The 19,392-nt window shown below is 40.7% G+C and overlaps 1 protein-coding gene across 1 annotated transcript; it reads left to right on the top strand.

Moving 5' to 3' along the window:
* The first annotated feature begins 11,112 nt into the window (after positions 1-11,112).
* On the top strand, positions 11,113-18,602 carry LOC123250566 (keratin, type II cytoskeletal 1-like). Its single transcript, XM_044679704.1, has 9 exons — positions 11,113-11,694; positions 13,773-13,987; positions 14,917-14,977; positions 15,603-15,698; positions 15,838-16,002; positions 16,109-16,234; positions 17,123-17,343; positions 18,058-18,092; positions 18,202-18,602. The coding sequence occupies exons 1-9, from the start codon at positions 11,113-11,115 to the stop codon at positions 18,600-18,602; spliced, it is 1,902 nt and encodes a 633-aa protein (XP_044535639.1).
* Positions 18,603-19,392: the final 790 nt, after the last annotated feature.

The raw sequence follows: 19,392 nt of genomic DNA on the forward strand, positions 1-19,392 counted from the left end.
AAGCATTCGCTGCCCAATTCTCTAAGGATTCCTGGGAATCCATTCCACATTCCTTCATTCTTCTGTTCTGGTTTATAATAGCCTTATTTGTGGATAGAAGATTTTTCTCAAGTACATCTCATCTTCCGGCCCTAATTTTATTCTTTCCAAGATGGGAATGGAGAATAATAGGGTGGTAATCATCCAATAAGTGGAAACTTCTAGAGAGAGGAGCTATTTCATTGCTTTTAAAGTTTAAGATCAGACCATCCCAGGTCATTTGACCTTCATCAGTTCTTCCCAGATCTTCCATCACATCGATTGTTTTTCCTGAGTCTTCCCTACATTGCTCACATTTCTCTTTAATTCTCTTCATTAATTTCTTGACCTTTTCCTTTTCTTGTCTCTCATGAGAACATCAAGTGCTAGATGCATAGGAATAATAAATAACACCTTGTTTTTAACCCTAATCCAAATCTAACCCAGAAAAGAACTCTAAGCTAAACCCTAAGAGGAAATGAGCCAGACTCACATAGTACTCCAACATTCTGGAGGCATTTAAGATAGGTCAGTTGTCTTGAAGTCAGGAAGATCTGAATTCAAATAATGCCTTAGACACTATCTGTGTGACCCTGGGGAAGTCACTTTACTTCTCTTTTAGTCTCAGTTTCTTCATGTGTGAGATTGGGGACTCAGGGGATTCTAAGGTTCCTCTCAATGCTAAATTAAATCTGCAAACTTATGTTCCAAATAAACTATCCTACTTTCTATTTTCCATAGTTGGCATCCCATCTCTCACCTCTGTGACTGGAATGGCATGATCTGCTCACCTCTGCCTCTTAGAATCTTTAGCTTCCTTCAAAGTTCAGTGCCACCTTCTACTTGAAGCCTTTCCAGTTCTCCCTAGTTGTTAGTGTTCTCTCTCTCTCTCTCTCTCTCTCTCTCTCTCTCTCTCTCTCTCTCTCTCTCTCTCTCTCTCTCTCTCTCTCTCTCTCTCCCTCTCCCCCCGCCCCGTTCTATTTTCCTCATTTGTTTCTTGGAGCTTCTTTTCTCCCTACATTCCTAGTGAGTGCTCCCATGCTTCTGTGCCTCTATTTTGATATCCCCTTCTCTTACATAAGAAGTCCTAGCTCCTCCTCCTCTAGCTGTCAACTTTCAACATCTTTCCTCTATCTGGCCCTCCCTACCATTGTCTTTGACTCCCCTCAACTCCACCCAAAACTTTAGCTCTCCCTGTTCCTTGTTTATTTCCTTCTCCCAACCCTAAGGCTGGGCCTCATTGGGTTGAGGTGGCCTGCCAGTGCATGTTTCTTACCCCATCTCTTTCCTCAGCCTCTTCCCTTAAAATTATCCCTCAAAATATCCCTCAAACCATCACCGCACCCACTTATGTCCATTCGTGAAGTCTCGATTTGTAGCATCTCATTGAATTCTGTCCCTATGCTGAATGACAAGCCCTGGGGATGGTAGGTGGGAGTTTCTCCAGTCTCAGCAGTTATTTCAGTCTTTCAGCCAGTAGTAGTTGCATTCCCAGTGTTAGGCATTCTAGATGGTGATGGTGGCAGTGGTGATAATAGTGACAAAATAAATATAATTTATATGTTTTTGTTTAGATATATTGTTTTTATTTCAGAGATAAGAAGGCTCAATCAAAGAAAATTATAGGAAGGCAGATGATAGTTCCATATAAGTAAGAACTTTCTAATTTTTAGACTTTCTAGATCATGGAGTTGGACCCAATACAATGGAACAAACAAAGTCAAGAGTCTGAGGTGCTACTCTTAACTCTACTATTAATTCACATGTGAGATTATGTGTCTCTGGGCCTTTGTTTCCACATCTGTAAAATGTTAAGGTTGAACTAGATGACATCTAAAGTTCCTTCTAACTCTGAGTTTCTTTGAGTCTATAAGTGTGCAACCAGTCTGGTGGGTAAAAAGATCTTTATACTGAACTTTTATCTCTCTCCCTAGAACTTCCACTTGCTGATCCTGGTTGAAAGCAACAGTAGAATGGGTTCCCTTATGAGATTGTGTATCTCATCATAGGCTAGGTTTTATTAGAGAGATTTGAAGAGAGGATTTATACATTGGTAAAAAAGTTGATTAGATGATCCTCAAAGTACTTTCTAAACTATGGAAGTCTATGAAATAGAAGACCTAGACCTTACCTTCAAGTTGCTTATGGTCTAGTCAGGGAAAATGAACTGAGCACCCACACAGAGAGAAATTATACAATATATCCCAAAGTATGACTACACCTAGAAGCATTTGAATAGAGAAGGGACACAAGATAAAGAACACAACTAAGCCAGCAGTTGGGCAGCCGTAAGTCAAGAAAGTCTCCCTATATGAAAGGAGGGCAATAAATTGGTCCAGAGAAGCAGGAGGAAGCATCCCCAGGTAGAAGGAAATGCAAGTGGAGGGGTGATAATATTTGGGGAGCTTTGAAAGTCAAATCAGGCTGAAGAAGTGATGCATAGACCTTAGAAATCATTGTTGGATTCTAGAAGTGAGAAGGGTAGTGGGTGTATCTGTATGATGAAGTATTTAAAGGAAGAGAGCACAAGAAAGAGGGGGTCATTTTAGGAAGATTTTTTTAGAAGAGAGGATTGTGGAATAAGATTTAAGGAGATTAGGCAGGGTTCCTGGGCATCATCTTGAGTAGCAGAATGCCAAGGGGGAGGAATGCTATGTCCTCATGGTTCTGGGTAGGCTAGATTGTAGAACAGTTCTTCCACAGGGACTTGATAATCATTGAGTGCACAAGGAAACATGAGATAATCATTTTAGAGTTAGAAAATATCTTGGAGATCACCTTGTTTAAACCCCTCATTTTAGAGATGAGAAAATTTAAGTCCAGAAAGGGTAATGACTTGTTCAAGTCTTAGTAAGTAGCAAGTCTCTGAACAGAATATCAGGTGGTTTTCTCATTCTCTTTCCCTCTGTTGGATATACTCTTTCAAACTCTTTTTTGCTTGTATATAGTATGTATAGATAATTCTCTTCTACAGGGTTGTTGTGATAATTAAATGAGATAATTTGCATAAAGCATTTTATAAACCTCAAAAAAACTATATAAAACTGGCTTTTATTGTTGTTTCCCTCATTGTCTTCTATCTATCTATTCCATCATGATGTGGCTGACTTAGGGTTCTTGGAGATTATGTCAGTGCAGAACAAGTTCTGGTAGGCTTTATCATCTAAGACATATTTCCACTTCCACACCCTGTAGGTCTATCTTCTGAGGACCAACCTCACCAAGAGTGGAGAGGCTCATCACAGAAAGTTGGCCATCAAGGAAATAAGTTCTAACTTATGAAGGAATCCACTCCATTGTTGCCCTCAACTCCAGAGGGAGCAACCAGGACCAACAGGTGGAAGTTCTAGATAGGGAGTTGACAGCTCAGAATAAGGAAATCCTGTCTATGCACTAGACTGGTTATAGACTTATAGGCTCAAGGGGCCTCAGTTAGAAGGGGTTTTAGAGGTCTCCTCGTTCAGAATTCTTCTCATGTTTCCCTCAAATGTGGAGAGGTTTGCATTGGTGGAAAGTGGGAGCTTTGACACTTATGACATCAATGATCCCTGTTAGGATTAAAATTTTCTGGGGACTGCATATTAATTTATAATTAGTCATGAGATAATGAAAGTGGATTGGAGAGAGAAAAGGCACATAATCATATGGCTAGTCACCTAGCTAATCTGAGTTTTCTACTCACTTGCTAGCTAAGAGATGGCTCTGCTTCCTCTATCCCTAACTTATAACACTGATGAGGTCACTCCTTCTGTACCTCCCTGGTTGGACAGAGGTCACTTCATTCTGGGTAAGAGGCCAATCTTCTGGATGCCAAGAGCCATGGTGGGACCAGAGGCAAGCATCTTCCACAATGCCAGGGAGCTACGAGGCTTCTGGAGTCCTCCAATAATATGCAAGTACACCCAATCAAAAGGTGAGACCAAAATGGATTTTCAAAACTTTCCTTTTTAAAAGGAAAGACTAAAATGGATTTTCAAAACTTTCCTTTTTAAAAGGAAAGACTAAAATGGATTTTCAAAACTTTCCTTCTTAAGAGGAAAGAGGAGTACAAATTATATTAAATTCTCACAATTCCCATTCTGATTCTTTGGGGGAAACTAACATGTTAGTTCCTGTAAAGAATCATTCCACATACAATATCTATACATTTCAAGATTGTCTCACCAGGGTGCATAAGGACCCAAAGATATATTTCATGGAGAGTCTAACTACATCTGGGTTTTTCTTAGCATACTAAAAATGATTAATAGATGCATTGACAGGGATCCATTAGGGGGCATTCCCCACTTTTGCACAAGGATTTTACAATCAAGATATAGTAACAGTGCATGTGGACAGAAGTGGATAGAAGGTCCAACCCCCCCAGAGTTGGGTTCACTATATCTAAAGGCTCACTCAGAGTCTCATGATGTAATGTTTGATTTCTAGGGGCATCATCTATTGCTGTTCTCTTTTTAGTCCATCTGAATAGTGATGGTCCTTATAGCATCTTCTCCAGGACATCTGCTTTCCTTATTCAGGTTATTGGAGACCTTTTTCCCCAAAATTGTTTTTAAAAAATCTTTGACTATGGACCTTTAGGATAACTTCACTATCCCCATTCAGGACATTGAGATACTTCCAAAGATCCAATCCATCCTACATGTAAGCACATATACAACTTGATAGTAATGCAAAATAATGTTCCAATTTCCCTAAAGTACTGAAGATTTTCAATTTAATTCAATTCATTTGTATCTAATCCAATTCAATCATCATTTATCAAATGACTGTTACTGTTACTTGTAGTGACAAAAAAATTATGGCAGAGGAAAAAGTGCACTGATTCTGGAGTTACAGGACCTAGATTCAAATCTTTCCTTTGAGGATTAGCTGTATGACTTTGGGTAAGCCTTTTAATTTCCTTAGACCTCAGTTTCTTCATCTGTAAAATGGAGAGGAGTGGGAACCTCAGATGGCCTCTGAGGTACTCTTCTAGAAAAAAGAAAAAGAAAAAACAACCCTTGCCCTTAGTGAGTTTGTATGCCAGAGGGAAATACCTGTGTGTTAACAGATAAGGAAAGCCAAGATAATTGGAGAAGGGGGAAGAGTACTGACAATAACTGAAGGGAGATGGATCAGGAAGAACTCTAGTAGAAGGTAGTATTTTAACTGAGCTTTGAAGGAAGCTAAGAATTCTAAGAGGCAGAGGTGAACAGAAAGTGCATTCTAGACATGGGAGACAAACTGTGAAAAGGCAGACTGGTGAAGGTGATGGGATGAAAATTCTGGAGGACAGAAAGTAGGCTAGGTCATCTGGAACACAAATTGTGGAAAGGAAGGAGAGCAATAGGAAAGAAGTCTGTAAATGTCTGGAGCCAGACTGTGAAAGACAGTCAAACAAGGGAGTTTGCATTCGATCTGGATGCCCTTTAGAATTAGTGAATACTTTTGAGCATCATAATGACATGCTCAACTCTAGGCATTAAGAAGCTTATTTTGGCAAATTAAGGCAGAATTAGGAGCAGGGGTGGGCTAGGGGTGGGGAGAGAGACTAGAGAAGTGAGATTGATTAGGAGGATCTTGTAGGAGTCCATATTACTGTAGAAGAGATGATAAAGAGCAGAATTAGAGTTTCATTAGGAAAGACATATGAAAGATGTGAAAAATACAGAATTCTATTTGGGAATAAAATGTCAATTTAAGTTAAAATGGATTTATTAGGTATATATTATCTATATGTCAATGTGGTATACTCCCTGCTCTAAAGAAATTTTCATTTTATAATTTTTTTCTTTTGTAATTTGTGAGGACAAAGAAAACATGGGATGAGGGAAAAGTTGATGCTTCATCAGTTGGTTTCTTTTTTTATTCATGCATAACCCAGGGTTATGCTTAGAAGTGGGTGAATGTGTTTGGACACAGAGGGGGACAACCAATCTTACATATGCTTTAGGCTCATTCTGCCAGCACATGCTCTTCTGTGTCCCGATGGTATTTGGCAAAATTGGCACATGGTAAATGCTTCATGAACTTTCTTTGGCTGGGTGTTGTTTACATGTTTATTTAATTTTTCCTAAAAGCTATAGTCATGGTATGTTAAAGGAAGTTTATGTTCTGATCCCTTACCCTGCCACAAGTTGTTTTACCACAGTGTCCTCAGCTAGAGTTGAATTCAGTAGTAACAACTTAAGTTATAGCATTCTACAGATTCAAAGTATTGCTCCATAACAAGTCTTCAAGGCAATGAGTGTGAGGAAGATTACAGAATCACAAATTTAGAGGACCCTAAAGTTCATCTAGCTTAACTCTTGCTTTTGCTATTAAAGTATATTCATTCCTATATGATAGATGAGAAAACTGAGGCTTAGAGAGGTTTCCAGATTTAGAAATAGACATCCAAAAAGTGTCAGAGCTCAGGCATGAATCTGACTTTAGAGAATCATGGATAGAGAAGTGGAAGACATCTCTAGTTGGCTAGTATACCCCGACTCCATTTTATAGATGAAACAATTGAGATACAGGGTACTTATATGTCTAGCCTGAAGATAAGAACAACGCTTTCTCCTTTGAGTTATGGTTTACTGGCTCTAGGTGCTTGACTCTTCATTGCATTATATATCGTCTTTGTGATTTCCAAGGTCCCTTCCATCTTTAAGATGGCATGATTATATGCACTCATTTGCCAGTTGGTTGGCTAGATAGATGACTCCCACTTTTCTTGTTTGCTTCTTCTTCCATACCTGCATTCTTTGAGTTTCCTCTCCCTCCCCATGTCAATGCTTGGGATCAGTTTTGTCCAAAGTTGAATCTCAACCAGTGGTCATGACATGCTAAGACATCAACATGGTGGGTCTTAAGCTTTGTCAGTCTACTTAATAGTTGCCTATGGGGATGGGAGAGCTCACATATAGCAAAGGACCATAATTGGTAGGAATCTATTCTTTTTTTTCACGGAGCTCTTTCACAGGAGATGAAATACACATAATCCCTCAAAAGTGCTGGAAGGAATCTGATTGTCTCCAGTGATATGTATCATTAGGGAGTATGCTGAACTGAAAGATTTTTGGTCCTGTGACAGAAGGAATGATGAAAGAAAGATTGCCACATTCAGATTATCCTCCCAGGTTTCCAGTTTACAAGATGGGGGCAAACGCTTGAATTACTCATAATAACTAAGAGAGATGATGGTACAGAAGCCATCCTGTAGCCATGCTACTGACACGAAGACAAGGACAGAACTTAGAGCAGCTGTATAGATCTCTAAATGTTGACTTACCTTGAATGGGCAAGACATTTCTGGAGAAGGGAAGTTTGGAATAGATTTTGGAATCGGGGAAGGATAGAACTGGATGCCTAGAGGTAGGGAAGAAAAGGAATGACATCTCTATGTCTGGGTGTAGTGCTAAAGGTCCTGAAATGACTGGGAAGCCTGGAGTTTGAGTTTTTTTAATCTCAAGAGCCATGGGAATATAATCCAGTTACTTTTGCTTTCTGAGATTAGTTTCCTTTTCTGCAAAATAGAAACAAAAATACTTGCCTTACCACCTTATTAAAAGTACAAAAGAAATAAGACTTATTTTCACTCTTTGGGGTGGCCCTTATTAGTTTGCACATTAATCTTTTATTATTCCATAAATAATCAATAGATATCTTTGAGACACAGCAGATGACTTTGACAGGGCTCTTGGAAGTCATCTGAATTTGGTTTTTTTGATGGTAGAGCTCCTCCTCTTATGACTGCATCCCAGATTGGTGATAGCACTAGCCTTCCAAGATTGATATCTTGGATGACAGAAGCCTGAGAAGACCTCTGATCTTTCTATATCTCAGTGCCTCTATTGCCTATTAATACTGATCACACGTTGCTTTCTCCAGGAAGGTCTCTGTGGTTTCCCAAGATGGAATAATTCATATTTGATATTTGTATAAACAGGCCTTGGCAAAAGCCTCTTATCAGACTCTCTGCCCTGACTATTTAAGCCTCACTACAGAAAGCAAATGTTGTCTTTCTCCAAGGTTATTTTGATTTCAACTCTTATCTGACACATCATTCAAAAAGTACTTACTAATTGCCTACTACATGCCAGGCATGGGGACCCAGACAAAAGCAAAACAGGTCCTACTCTCAGGTAGCATACATTCTTTGGTGGGATTGGGGGGTGGGAAGTGCCAGCATATGCACAGATTAGTAACACAATGAAGGAACAGATTTTGTTTCACTGGACAGTATTGGGATAGAGACTGGACCTGTAATTTCATTGGTATAAAGGATGAGAAAATTTCATCTAACAATGTAGAATGATACCATTTTTGCAACTTGTAGTCTTAGAGTTTTCTAGATCATTTAGAGATAAATGACTTGCCCAAGGTGACATGTGCCATTATGTCAGAGGCAGGACTTGAACCCAAGTGTTCCTGGTTTGGGGACTAGTTCTCTATTTACTAGTGGGGTCAAGGAGTGCACTCATTAAATTTGACTTCAAAGTGTCTCTGACTAAGCTTTGCTCCATATTTAATGGCTGCCTTCTCTGGTTGGATGAGCCAGTTCAACTAAGACCACCTGCCTTCCCAACAGCTCAAATGCAATGTGAGCTCTGACTTTCCAAGTTCTAGACAAGATCATTTTCCCATTTTGGGATTCCTCCCTCCTTTCAAACTTTGCTCCTGGAAGTCTACCATGCTTAATCCTCTCATTCATTGTTGTGTCTTAAAAATCCAGACTTTAGATTAATTCTCTTTGCTTATGCTCTGTGCTGCGCAGGTTAGTGTCCTGGCTATGTGTCTTATCTATCATGATTCTATTGTGTTCTGGGTATCCAAAGCAAGAAAAGAGCAGAGAAAGGGACATGGAGCTTCTTATTTATAAAATTACAATGCTTATGCTGCTCTCCCTCTCATTATATACTTATATGTATATAAATTATTATATGTATATAACTATGTGACATAATGTCATATATACATACATATATGCAAGTCATAATAAAATGTCATATATATGACGTTTTTTTGTGGACCTAAAAGCCCTATGCAACTAGCTCATTTCCTTGTCAGCATCCTTCTCTCTCTTCCATGAGAAAAGTCTTTTTAGTAGGAAATGCAGAGCTCCTTCCTAATGAAGTCCAATGGAATCATCTGAAAAGGAATTTTGTTAGAAAGAGAAAGGTTATGACCCAGACTTGCAATTTAATTGGAAAAGGAAATTCCCAGGTTAATGAACTTCTCCTACTAAGATAGGTTGGCATCTTCTCTTCATATTCTAGTTGCTTAGATCCAGATGTGTCAGATGGAGGACTTACTTGAACCTTGAAAAGAGATGCTTAGCTTTTTTTTTAGACCTGTCCCTCGATGAGGGTAAGGCTTTAGACTTGTTTTTGATCTTTGTTTTTAAGATGCCTTTGGCTTCTGGCTTCATTGGGTCAACCATTCAGTTCCCCTCCTCTTGAGAATGGGTAATCAACACCATCCTCAAGTAAGTATCTCCTAGCACTATTAGAGCAAACAATATAGGCTTTCAATAGAGGCTTTATAGAACCCTTTAAAGAGCCCTTTAAATATCTAAGTTCATTTGATCTAGCCTTATGAGGTTGTGAGTAAGAGAATTTCAGACTCTATTATAATAGAGGAGAAAACTGAGGAAAGGCTAGTGACTTGACCAAATATTGGTGTCTAGCAAATGGTAATTGAACTTGGGGGTAAGAGAGGAGCACAAATTGGAGTCTTCCACATGTGGAGAGAAGGTCTTTTTTGGATACCATTCTCTATAAAGCCTAATAAGACATTGTCTATCATCATGGAATTTATGCTGACATGGATAATAGATAATGGAGATCACAAAACAAAAATAAGAAAACCAAGCCGGAATGGTTAGTAGCATATTTATGTCATAGACCAAGAATAAGAATGACTTTGGAGAATGAAGTTCAGTGTATAGCTGAGTTGTGGAGACAGTAGCTACAGGAGCTCTGTGGGTCCCTTTGAATAGGGGAGAATTAAAGGAAATCGTCGCATAATAAAAACTAACCTTTATATAGTGCTTTGAAGTTTGCAAAGTACTTTATATTTGTAATCTCATCAGATCCTCACAATAACCCTTGAAGGGAGATGCCTATTGTTATTTCCATTTTACAAATGAGGAAACTGAAGACAAAATAGTTTGGGTGACATGTCCCAAAATAGATAAGGTAGGATTTGAACTTGAATCTTCAGGGTTCCAAGTCCATTATGTTACCTACCTGTCTCATATATCCTCTAGTCAGTCTGGGAAGCAGCCTGATATAATGGAAAAGAGTATTGAGCTTGGAATCAGTAGACCTGAGTTTGAACCTGGCACTGACAATTTTTAGTTGGCTGTATGACCTTGGGAAATATAACTAGACCTCTCTGAACTTTCTTACTTGTATGTAGAATGGGAATACTATTTCCCAGGGTTATTATAAAGAAAGCATTACTTGAGTGTGAACTATCCACTGTTTTGATGAGAAAGATCTTCCTGAAGGGGCCCAGGCTTTCAGAAATGTAATGAAAGAAGGGTGATTGATCTGGTGGAGTTGAGGGCTAGAGAGAATTGGGAGTCAGGAAGGTGGGTGTGAAATGGTAAATTGAGGAGGAGAAATGTCCTTCTAAGATACAGGGTCTGGTGAATGGAGTTGTAGGAATCTAGCATTCTTCAGATGTGAAAGACAAGGTTATCAAATGGGGTTTGTCCAAAATCAAGAGAAGTTGATGAAAGGCCATGAAAGGCCATGAAGAGATACCAGGAAACAGTTTTGGGACCAGCTTTCCTAAAATCAGATGTGTTTGATGAGGAAAGGTGGCTTTGATAAAATAATTTCTACTTGAATAGATTTTGCAGAAGCAGCGATTTCCAGGGCCCATCCTGGGAGCTAGGTGTGTAATGTTTATTGTATTGTTGGGGCTCATAAAATTCCTGTATGGCTGCAAGGCAAACCAAACCCTTCAGATTGCTCTAAATCTCCAGTGACTCCATGTGACCAAACCCATTTGCTCCTATACATATATATATGGGGGAAACTACTCTGCTGGAATCAAAGGAGTGCTGAGCTCCTTCCTCCTTCCTTGTCTCTTTTGCTGACCCCTTCTTGGATCAACATGAGCCGACAATTTAGTTCCCGATCTGGCTGTTGGAGTGGTGGCGGCGGCGGTGGTGGTGGTGGCTTCAGCTCAGGCTCTGCTGGGTTCACCTGCACTCGAAGAATGACTAGTAGCTCCTCCATCCGCAGGAGCGGAGGAGGTGGGGGGAGATTTTCAGGTGGAAGTTGTAGAGCTGGTGGTGGTGGATATGGCAGTCAAAGTTTATATAATTTGGGTGGGAGTAAGAGAATCTCTCAGAGTGTTGTTAGTGGAGGATCTGGTGGTGGTGGCTATGGAGGTGGTGGTTTTGGTGGTGGCGGCTATGGAGGTGGTGGTTTTGGGGGTGGTGGCTATGGTGGTGGTGGTATGGGAGGTTTTGGGGGTGGTGGCTATGGTGGTGGTGGTATGGGAGGTTTTAGGGGTAGTGGAGGAAACATGGGGTCTGCCTGTCCCCCTGGAGGAATCCAAGAGGTGACCATCAACCAGAGTCTTCTACAGCCACTCAAGGTGGAAATTGATCCTGAAATTCAACAAGTGAAGTCTAGAGAGAAGGAACAAATTAAATCCCTCAACAACCAATTTGCTAGCTTCATTGACAAAGTGAGTATTTATTTCCGGCTGGTGGTATTGAGTGCATTTGAACCTCTTTTGAAATATATGAGGCAGTGGCTTGAGGAAGAGGTAGGGATATGAATTCTAGTCTATAACTCTAGAATTTCATGCTTGTGTTAGCCAAAGAGTAACTTTGATCCAAAGTGTCTTGCTTGGAGGATGGATACTTGCAAATCATGCTATTGTTTACATGAACTAAGGAAAGCATCTTTCATTTTTGGTCCATAAAAATATCTGAGGAAGGAGAGGCACTACTACTAAGGAAAGGCCAATCATTTTGGTACTGAACTCCCAATGTTTCTCCATTGAGTTCTTAAGCCATTTTGTGACTTTCTTCTTTGGAAGGGAGAGAATTATATGTATAATAGAAACAACTGGGTCTGAGTCTAAGAGATCTGGTTTGGGGTCTTTGCCCCAATTACTATTTGCTAGACTATCATGACCAATTTGTTTAACTTGTCTGGGTTTCAAGTTCTTCATCTGTAAAATGGAAATAAACTTGTACTGTCTTTTTTTGTAGGCAAGATCTTGTGAGGAAAGTACATTGAAAACCTTTGAGAGATTGTATTATTATTACTATTACTATTACTATTATTACTATTATTATTATTATATTGAATAAGTTGGTGGAGATGGAGAAGACATTATGGAAGACTTCAAAACTATAGAAAAGGGGCAAGTTAAGCCTTCTGAAAGGTGCAAGAGAGAAGTTTGAGAAGGCCCTTCAGTAAAATGATCTAAGGGCCACCCTCTCTCCAGGCTCCTGGTTCCAGGAAGACCTGAGTTGAAATCTGACCTTGGGCACTTACTAGCTATGTGATTCTAAGCAAGTCACTTAAAGCATTGGCCTCAGTTTCTTCATCTGTAAAATAGGGTTAATGATAGTACCTAACTTCCAGGGCTATAGTGTGGGTCAAAAGTGATAATATTTGTAAAGTGTTTTGTAAATCTTAAAGTATTATGTGCTATTAATTGTTACTCTTAACAAGAAAGTGAAGTTTTTTCTTGTCAATAACATTGTATATGGAAATAATGCTCCATGTAAATATTTCTAAATTGTCCTAAGGAGGTGAACCTACTCTCTGGGAAGCTGAGTGGCTCCATTAGATGGAGTTAGAGACTTCTTTGAGCTTGTGGACCTTGAAAGTAAACATTATTTTCCTTGACTCTTAGCTTGATACCATTGTTGATACCAAGTACTATAGTACTTGGTACCCAAGTACTCCAGAACATGCTTCCCTGGTTTCTTGGCTTCTGTTAAGCCTTGGAGTTGTCTTCAGGAAAAGCAAACTTGTTTTGATAGTAATTCAGACAAAATCTACCAGAATCCAGAATTTCAACAATAGCTGGCTTTGGCATATATCTTTAAGATTTTGTCAAGTACTTTCCATGTGTTATCTCATTTAAGCCTCTAAATTACTCTGGAAGATGGGACATCCCATCCCCTTTGGAGAGTAGAAAATTGAGGCTCAGGGTATTATATTGACTTGTCCACAGTCACAGAGGAGGTTCATTTGGTGATTTAAAAAATGCTAGCATTTTGTTTAACCTTAAAGTGCTATAGGAATGGGAGCTGCCATTCTTGTTAAATCAAAAAGATTTTGTATTTTCCCTATTGTTTGGTTTTTTTTTACTACAGCTTTTATGTAAGTTTCTAATTTGAGTTAATATGAAATTCTGCCATGGAATGTGTAGCTATCTGAATGGAACTGTGAGTTGGGGTTGATTATAGTTATGAAGGAGGGAAGAAAGAAAGAAAGCATTTACTCATTGCTTATTATATCGAAAAGGCTGGGGGCACAAATAGAAAAGAAAGACAGTTTTTGCTCTAAAGGAATTTACATTCTAATGGGGAAGAGGACTTTGGGAGATTTCAGCTATAAATCAGATGGACTGTTGGGTCAACTCATTCATCTTGTTCTTTTATTTGCCATGGTTTGAAAATGAGGGAAGAACAATGGCTCCCTGCCTTGTGATTTGGTCTACCTCTGGGATTTGACTTAGGGACCAATAGGTCCTAGGACCCATCTCTTTGATAAAGACTTTGAGGGACTTTGTATTTTCAGGTGCGATTCCTAGAGCAGCAGAACCAGGTTTTGAACACCAAATGGAATATGCTGCAGCAGGTGGACACTTCAACTCGGACCCACAACCTGGAGCCCATTTTTGAAAAATATATCAATATGCTTAAACATTTATTAGACTCACTCAAGAATGAGCGTTCACAAATGGAGTCAGAATTGAAAAACATGCAAGACTCAGTGGAAGACTACCGGGGAAAGTAAGGACTCAACTCCCCTTCCTATGTACCCTAAAGTAGCAAAACATTCCTCCCTGGAAAGGCTTTCCAGAGAGTAATCAGAAGAGACTCTAGACTAGAGAGTATTAGGGAATGAAGAGGGCTAACTGGATTTCTTCCCTCCTTAGAGACAGCCAGGTGATCTGGTAGATGTTACACTGAAGTTAGAATCAGGAGCACCTGAGTTCAAATCAGACCTCATGTATCTATTATACTGGGCGAGTAATTTAAACTCTTCCTCAGTTTTTTCATTTATAAAATGGGGATAATAGTAGCACCTACCTCCCAGGGTTGTTTTGAGCATACAATGAGATAACATTGCTAAAATATATAGCACAGTGACAAGAACATATTGTTCAGTCATATTCAACTCTTTGTCCCATTTGGGATTTGATAGGCAAAATTACTTTAGTGGCTTGCCATTTCCTACTCCAACTCATTTACGTATAAGGAAACTGAGGCAAACAGATTTCAGTTACTTGCACAGGGTCACATAATTAGTAATTGTGGCTGGATCTGAACTCAGATCTTCCTGACTCCAGGCCTGACACTCTATCTATTGTGCTACCTAGCTGCCCTACCTGCAACTTAGTAGATGCTTAATAAATGCTTGTTTCATCGTTCGTTCGTTCGTTCGTTCATTCCTTCCTTCTTCCTTCCTTCCTTCCTTCCTTCCTTCCTTCCTTCCTTCCTTCCTTCCTTCCTTCCTTCCTTCCTTCCTTCCTTCCCAGAGGCAAATCAGACTTTCTCAGAAACACATTCTCATAAAAGTATACATTAGAGAAACTTAAGCAAAGGAATGGGAGAAACCAATGATATTTTGTTATTATCTTTGCAATTTACCCTGAATGTTCAACTCTGTCACCATCCTCCAAACCTCCTCATCCATTCTGTTCTTTTTCTTCCAACAGGTATGAAGACGAAATCAACAAACGTACAAATGCAGAAAATGAGTTTGTGACCATCAAGAAAGTGAGTAAAGTTGATAGAATAAAGCTCCCATTCTATACATTTTAGTCTTCCAGCCCTAAATGAAGTGAGGAGAATGCAACTGTGGGTTCAGTTTACAGCTAAAGAGAAATCTTAGTATTTCTTCTCAGTGTACTTATTTAGCTCTCTCTGGCAGCTGGAATAAGTTGCTTTCCCAATATTTCTGCTTACAGTATAGTAAGAAGAGCCAGAAAACATCCCCTTTGCAAGCTAGGGAAAATTCTTTAGGGGCCAAAGGGTGGGTAAGGCTTCTCTGAACTAAAGAGAAGAGGAAGGGACAGCTAGGTGGTTCAGTGGATTTAGAGCCAGGTCTATAAATAAGAGGTTCAAATCTGATGAGATAGTGCCTAGCTGTATGATCCTGGGCAAGTCACTTAACCCCTATTAGCTAGCCCTTAGACTCTTCTGCTTCAGAATCAATACACAACATTGATTCTAAGATTGAATTTAAAAAAAAGAAGAGGTAGAAGAACAGATCAGTAATTAAGCTCATCACCCTGTTCATCCCCATTAACTGGGAAAAGTACCAGAGAACATTCCCTGTGGCCACTGAGCACTCTCCTCCCCTGAATGGATAATCATTCTTTGACTTCTCCTATAACTGCAGGATGTGGACAGTGCTTACATGACGAAGGCTGACCTTCAGAGCAAGGTGGACGCTATGCAGAATGACTACGACTTCTATAAAGTACTTTTTGATGCAGTAAGTTAGCTCACCTTCACATTCACTCACTTCTTCATTCTGTATCACACAAACTCTGGGAAAATCGCATGTAAGCTGCTGTCAGCTCATGCTGGGTCTCTGGAAACCAACAAAGTCCTAGCAATCTTGTGTCTTGTAGGAACTATCCCAGATGCAGTCCCACATTAGCAACACCAATGTCACCCTCTCCATGGACAACAACAGGAACCTGGACCTGAATAGCATTATTGAGGAGGTCAAGCAACAGTATGAAAATATTATCCAGAAGAGCAAAAATGATGCTGAGACCATGTTACAGAGCAAAGTGAGTGGATAGATAGTCTTCTCAATGGGATTTGGGCTTCATGGACTTTGTCCCAATGTTTCCTTGTGTGTTGGGATGTGTCAATTCTTTGATCTCCTGTATTCAGTATGAGGAGCTCCAGACCACTGCTGGGAAACATGGAGATCAGCTGAAGAACACAAAAGCTGAGATTTCTGAGATGAACCGAATGATCCAGAGATACACATCTGAAATTGATTCAGTGAAGAAGCAGGTACTGGTTTCTGGTTTCTTTTACTCTGCTCTTCCTTTGGGCTGCCCAGGGGCAATTGGATGAGGCTTTCTCCTTTCTGAAACTGAGTACAGGCTGAGGTAGATAACTTGAAAGGTTCTTGTCAACCCTGAGATTCTGGACTTCTGGGAATCCACACCTGGGCAATTATTCCAGGAGTGACTAGTATTTCCCAGAGAGAAACTTGTGATGAGGACTTAAAGTCAAAGAACTTTCTAACAGTTACAGCTGCCCAAGATAGATAGTTGATAGACCAATTCACTCTCTAGGAGTCTTTGGTTTCTCTGTGGCTTGAAGTGTTTGAGAAGAGGCCATAGGACTGTCTGTAGGGCATGTAGAAGGAGATTCTTCTAGAACTTCTGAGGATGTACTTATTAGGTGTCTCTAAAGTTGTATCACATACTAGAAAGTTCTAGGTCCTATCTGGAGGCTGGAGGATTGGCAAAATGACCTCAGCCCTAGGTTTCTTTTTTCAAATCAGCCTAGTCAATGGCTAGAAGGACTGGCTTGCAGTTGGAAAGCTGCCTTGAATCTTTCTCATCTTCAGTTTCCTCATTTGCAAAGAGAGGATAATATTAGCTCCCATCTCATAAGGTTGTTGATGCATGGATCAAATAAGATGATCCACAGAGAGGTTTTTGTAAACTTTCAAGCATTGCACAAAGATTGGTTATTGTTATTCCTCTTATTCCTGTTATTGTTCCTCTCTAGGGAGAGGGAACTATGTTCCTGATAGGGGCAGTTTGGATGGGGATGCTAATTTGGATTCAGGATTCCAAGGAGGGTCTGGTATTCCTAATGGCTGGTGGTGGTAGTGAGTGTGAGGAGAGGACCCTATCCACATCCTTGGTTTGTTGTTTCTTCCTTTAGATTGCCCGATTACAGCAAGCCATTTCTGAAGCAGAGCAGCGTGGGGAGAATGCTCTGAAAGATGCTCAGGGCAAGCTAGCAGACTTGGAAGATGCCCTGCAGAAGGCCAAGGAGGACTTGACCCGGCTGATGAGAGACTACCAGGAACTGTACAATGTCAAGCTGACTCTGGATGCAGAGATTGCCACTTATGAGATGATGTTGAAAGGAGAGGAGAAAAGGTGAGGGATGAGCACCCAATACTATTGAACCCCACTCAGGGGAAGGGAGGAGAACTTCCTGGTGAGAATGAACACTCCTTTAGCCTAGCACTCTATCTAAGAGGACTCTAGAGTTGGAGGAATGCAGGATCCAGAGATGGAAGGTATCTTAGAGATCATGAAGTCTTGTTTTGTAGATGAGGACAGTGGGGGCCAAAGACTTTGTCTTTTCCTTAAAACTGCAGAGCAAGTATTTACACAGGTTTAGAAATGAAAGAGACCTCAGAGGCCACTGAATCTAACCCCTCCCCAATTTCACTGATAAGGAAATTGAGGCTCAGAGTGGCTAAGTGCCTTCACTGAAGTCACCAAGGCAGCAAGTGGCAGAGACAGTATTGGAAGTGAGGTTTGATGACTCTACCTCCATTCCCCTCCCCTCCCCTCTTTGTAGTATTCCACAAACTACTTCTGAGGCTTGTTGAGAGAACAGATTTTGATAGGAAGGACTACCAAGAATTTGAGCTGCTGTTATGATTTCTGGGAAGTGATTCAGAATTTGGTAGGGCAGGAAGGACAGATTTAGGTTAAGTGACCAGGAAAGAAGCAAGACCAGGTTGCAGTTCATAGGACAGGTCAGTAATGGCAAGTTTGGGATGGAGAATGGGTTTGTTGTGTCCTAGGAACCCAATGGGTTTGGGGAGTCATAAGAATCATGTGGTTTTATCTCCCTCATAGGATATCTGGAGAGTGTGTTCCCAACGTGAGTGTGTGTAAGTATCAAGAATCCTTGTTTGCACACTGGAAAGGTTTCTTGGGATGGGGTGGACTTTATCCAGTGGTGGGTGGTGCTGAATATAACAGCAGAACTTTCTTCCCCAGCTGTGAGCACCAGCCATGTCAGTGTGTCTGGAGGTGGAGGTGGAGGCAGGTTTGGAGGAGGTGGTAGCTATGGCTCTGGAGGAGGAGGAGGCCGAGGTGGTGGCTATGGTTCCAGTTCTGGAGGAGGCAGCTATGGTTCCAGTTCCGGAGGAGGCAGCTATGGTTCCAGTGGTGGAGGAGGCAGCTATGGCTCTGGAGGAGGCCGGGGATCTGGTGGAGGCCAAAGCTCAGGAGGAGGCAGCTATGGCTCTGGAGGAGGCCAGGGTTCCAGCTCTGGAGGAGGAGGAGGAGGTGGCAGCTTTGGGGGTGGCTCCAGCAGCAGCTCTGGGGGTGTCAAGAGCTCTGGGGGCAGCTCTAGTGTGAAGTTTATCTCCACTAGTTATTCCAGAGGTAGCAAATAAAGCCAGAATGCCCACTACCCTGCTACCCATACCTTTTTACAGTGCCCCAATGCTATCTGTATCCATTGTCAGTCAATTCTTAGAGTCAAAAACTCCAACTTTTCTTGAGGTAAAACAAAACCAAAGTGATGGACTTTAGCAGTTCATCTTATTTTCCTAAACTTCTCTAATTCTTTTTTTCTGACCTTGATTCCTAGAGAAGGTTTTCTCAACTTATCCAACCAGTGAGCACCTCATTCTCATGGTTTCCACCTCTTCTCATCTGTGTGGGTGCTCAGGGAAGTTACTGATGATCCCCATCTTTTAGATCCAGGGTCTTCCCTACCTTTCTGTCCACCAGCTCTTCTCTGGCTTGGCCCTCATCATCTAGCTTGCCCTCTTTCTGTGTCTTGAATGGTGAAGCCAATTCTGGTTATGAAAGGCCATGAGGCTTATGCTTGGAAAAATCCAGCCATCATTGTTGCCCACTCATCATTTCAGAAGCTTTCCCCAAAGCCAAGCAGGAGGAGAGACATTTCAATCAAGCATCTGTTGGTAGGCTGTCTCCAAAATGTTTTAGGTGGTTTGCATGCCCAACTCTTCTATAATGCAGTAGCAAATTCTCTGTTGATTTTGTTATTGTTGTAAAAGGGGTTAGCTGGTTGGTTGACCTTCCTGGAAAAGGTCTCAAAGCCTTAATTTTCTTGTGTTGTCTTCAATAAACTGCATTTTAAATTCTATGTGCTTTGTTTGACTTTTTGTGTAACACTCCCATCTTGCTCTCCTAAGACCCAGAGGTAAATTGTGTTGG

Source organism: Gracilinanus agilis, chromosome 5, assembly GCF_016433145.1.
Source record: "Gracilinanus agilis isolate LMUSP501 chromosome 5, AgileGrace, whole genome shotgun sequence".
Lineage (NCBI taxonomy): Eukaryota > Metazoa > Chordata > Mammalia > Didelphimorphia > Didelphidae > Gracilinanus > Gracilinanus agilis.

Bases quoted from the DNA above. Each gene is read 5' to 3' on its own strand.
- LOC123250566 (XM_044679704.1), top strand. From the start codon at position 11,113: ATGAGCCGACAATTTAGTTCCCGATCTGGCTGTTGGAGTGGTGGCGGC. The intron at 11,695-13,772 runs GTGAGTATTTAT...TTGTATTTTCAG, and splicing joins TTGCTAGCTTCATTGACAAA to GTGCGATTCCTAGAGCAGCA. The intron at 16,003-16,108 runs GTGAGTGGATAG...TCCTGTATTCAG, and splicing joins AGACCATGTTACAGAGCAAA to TATGAGGAGCTCCAGACCAC.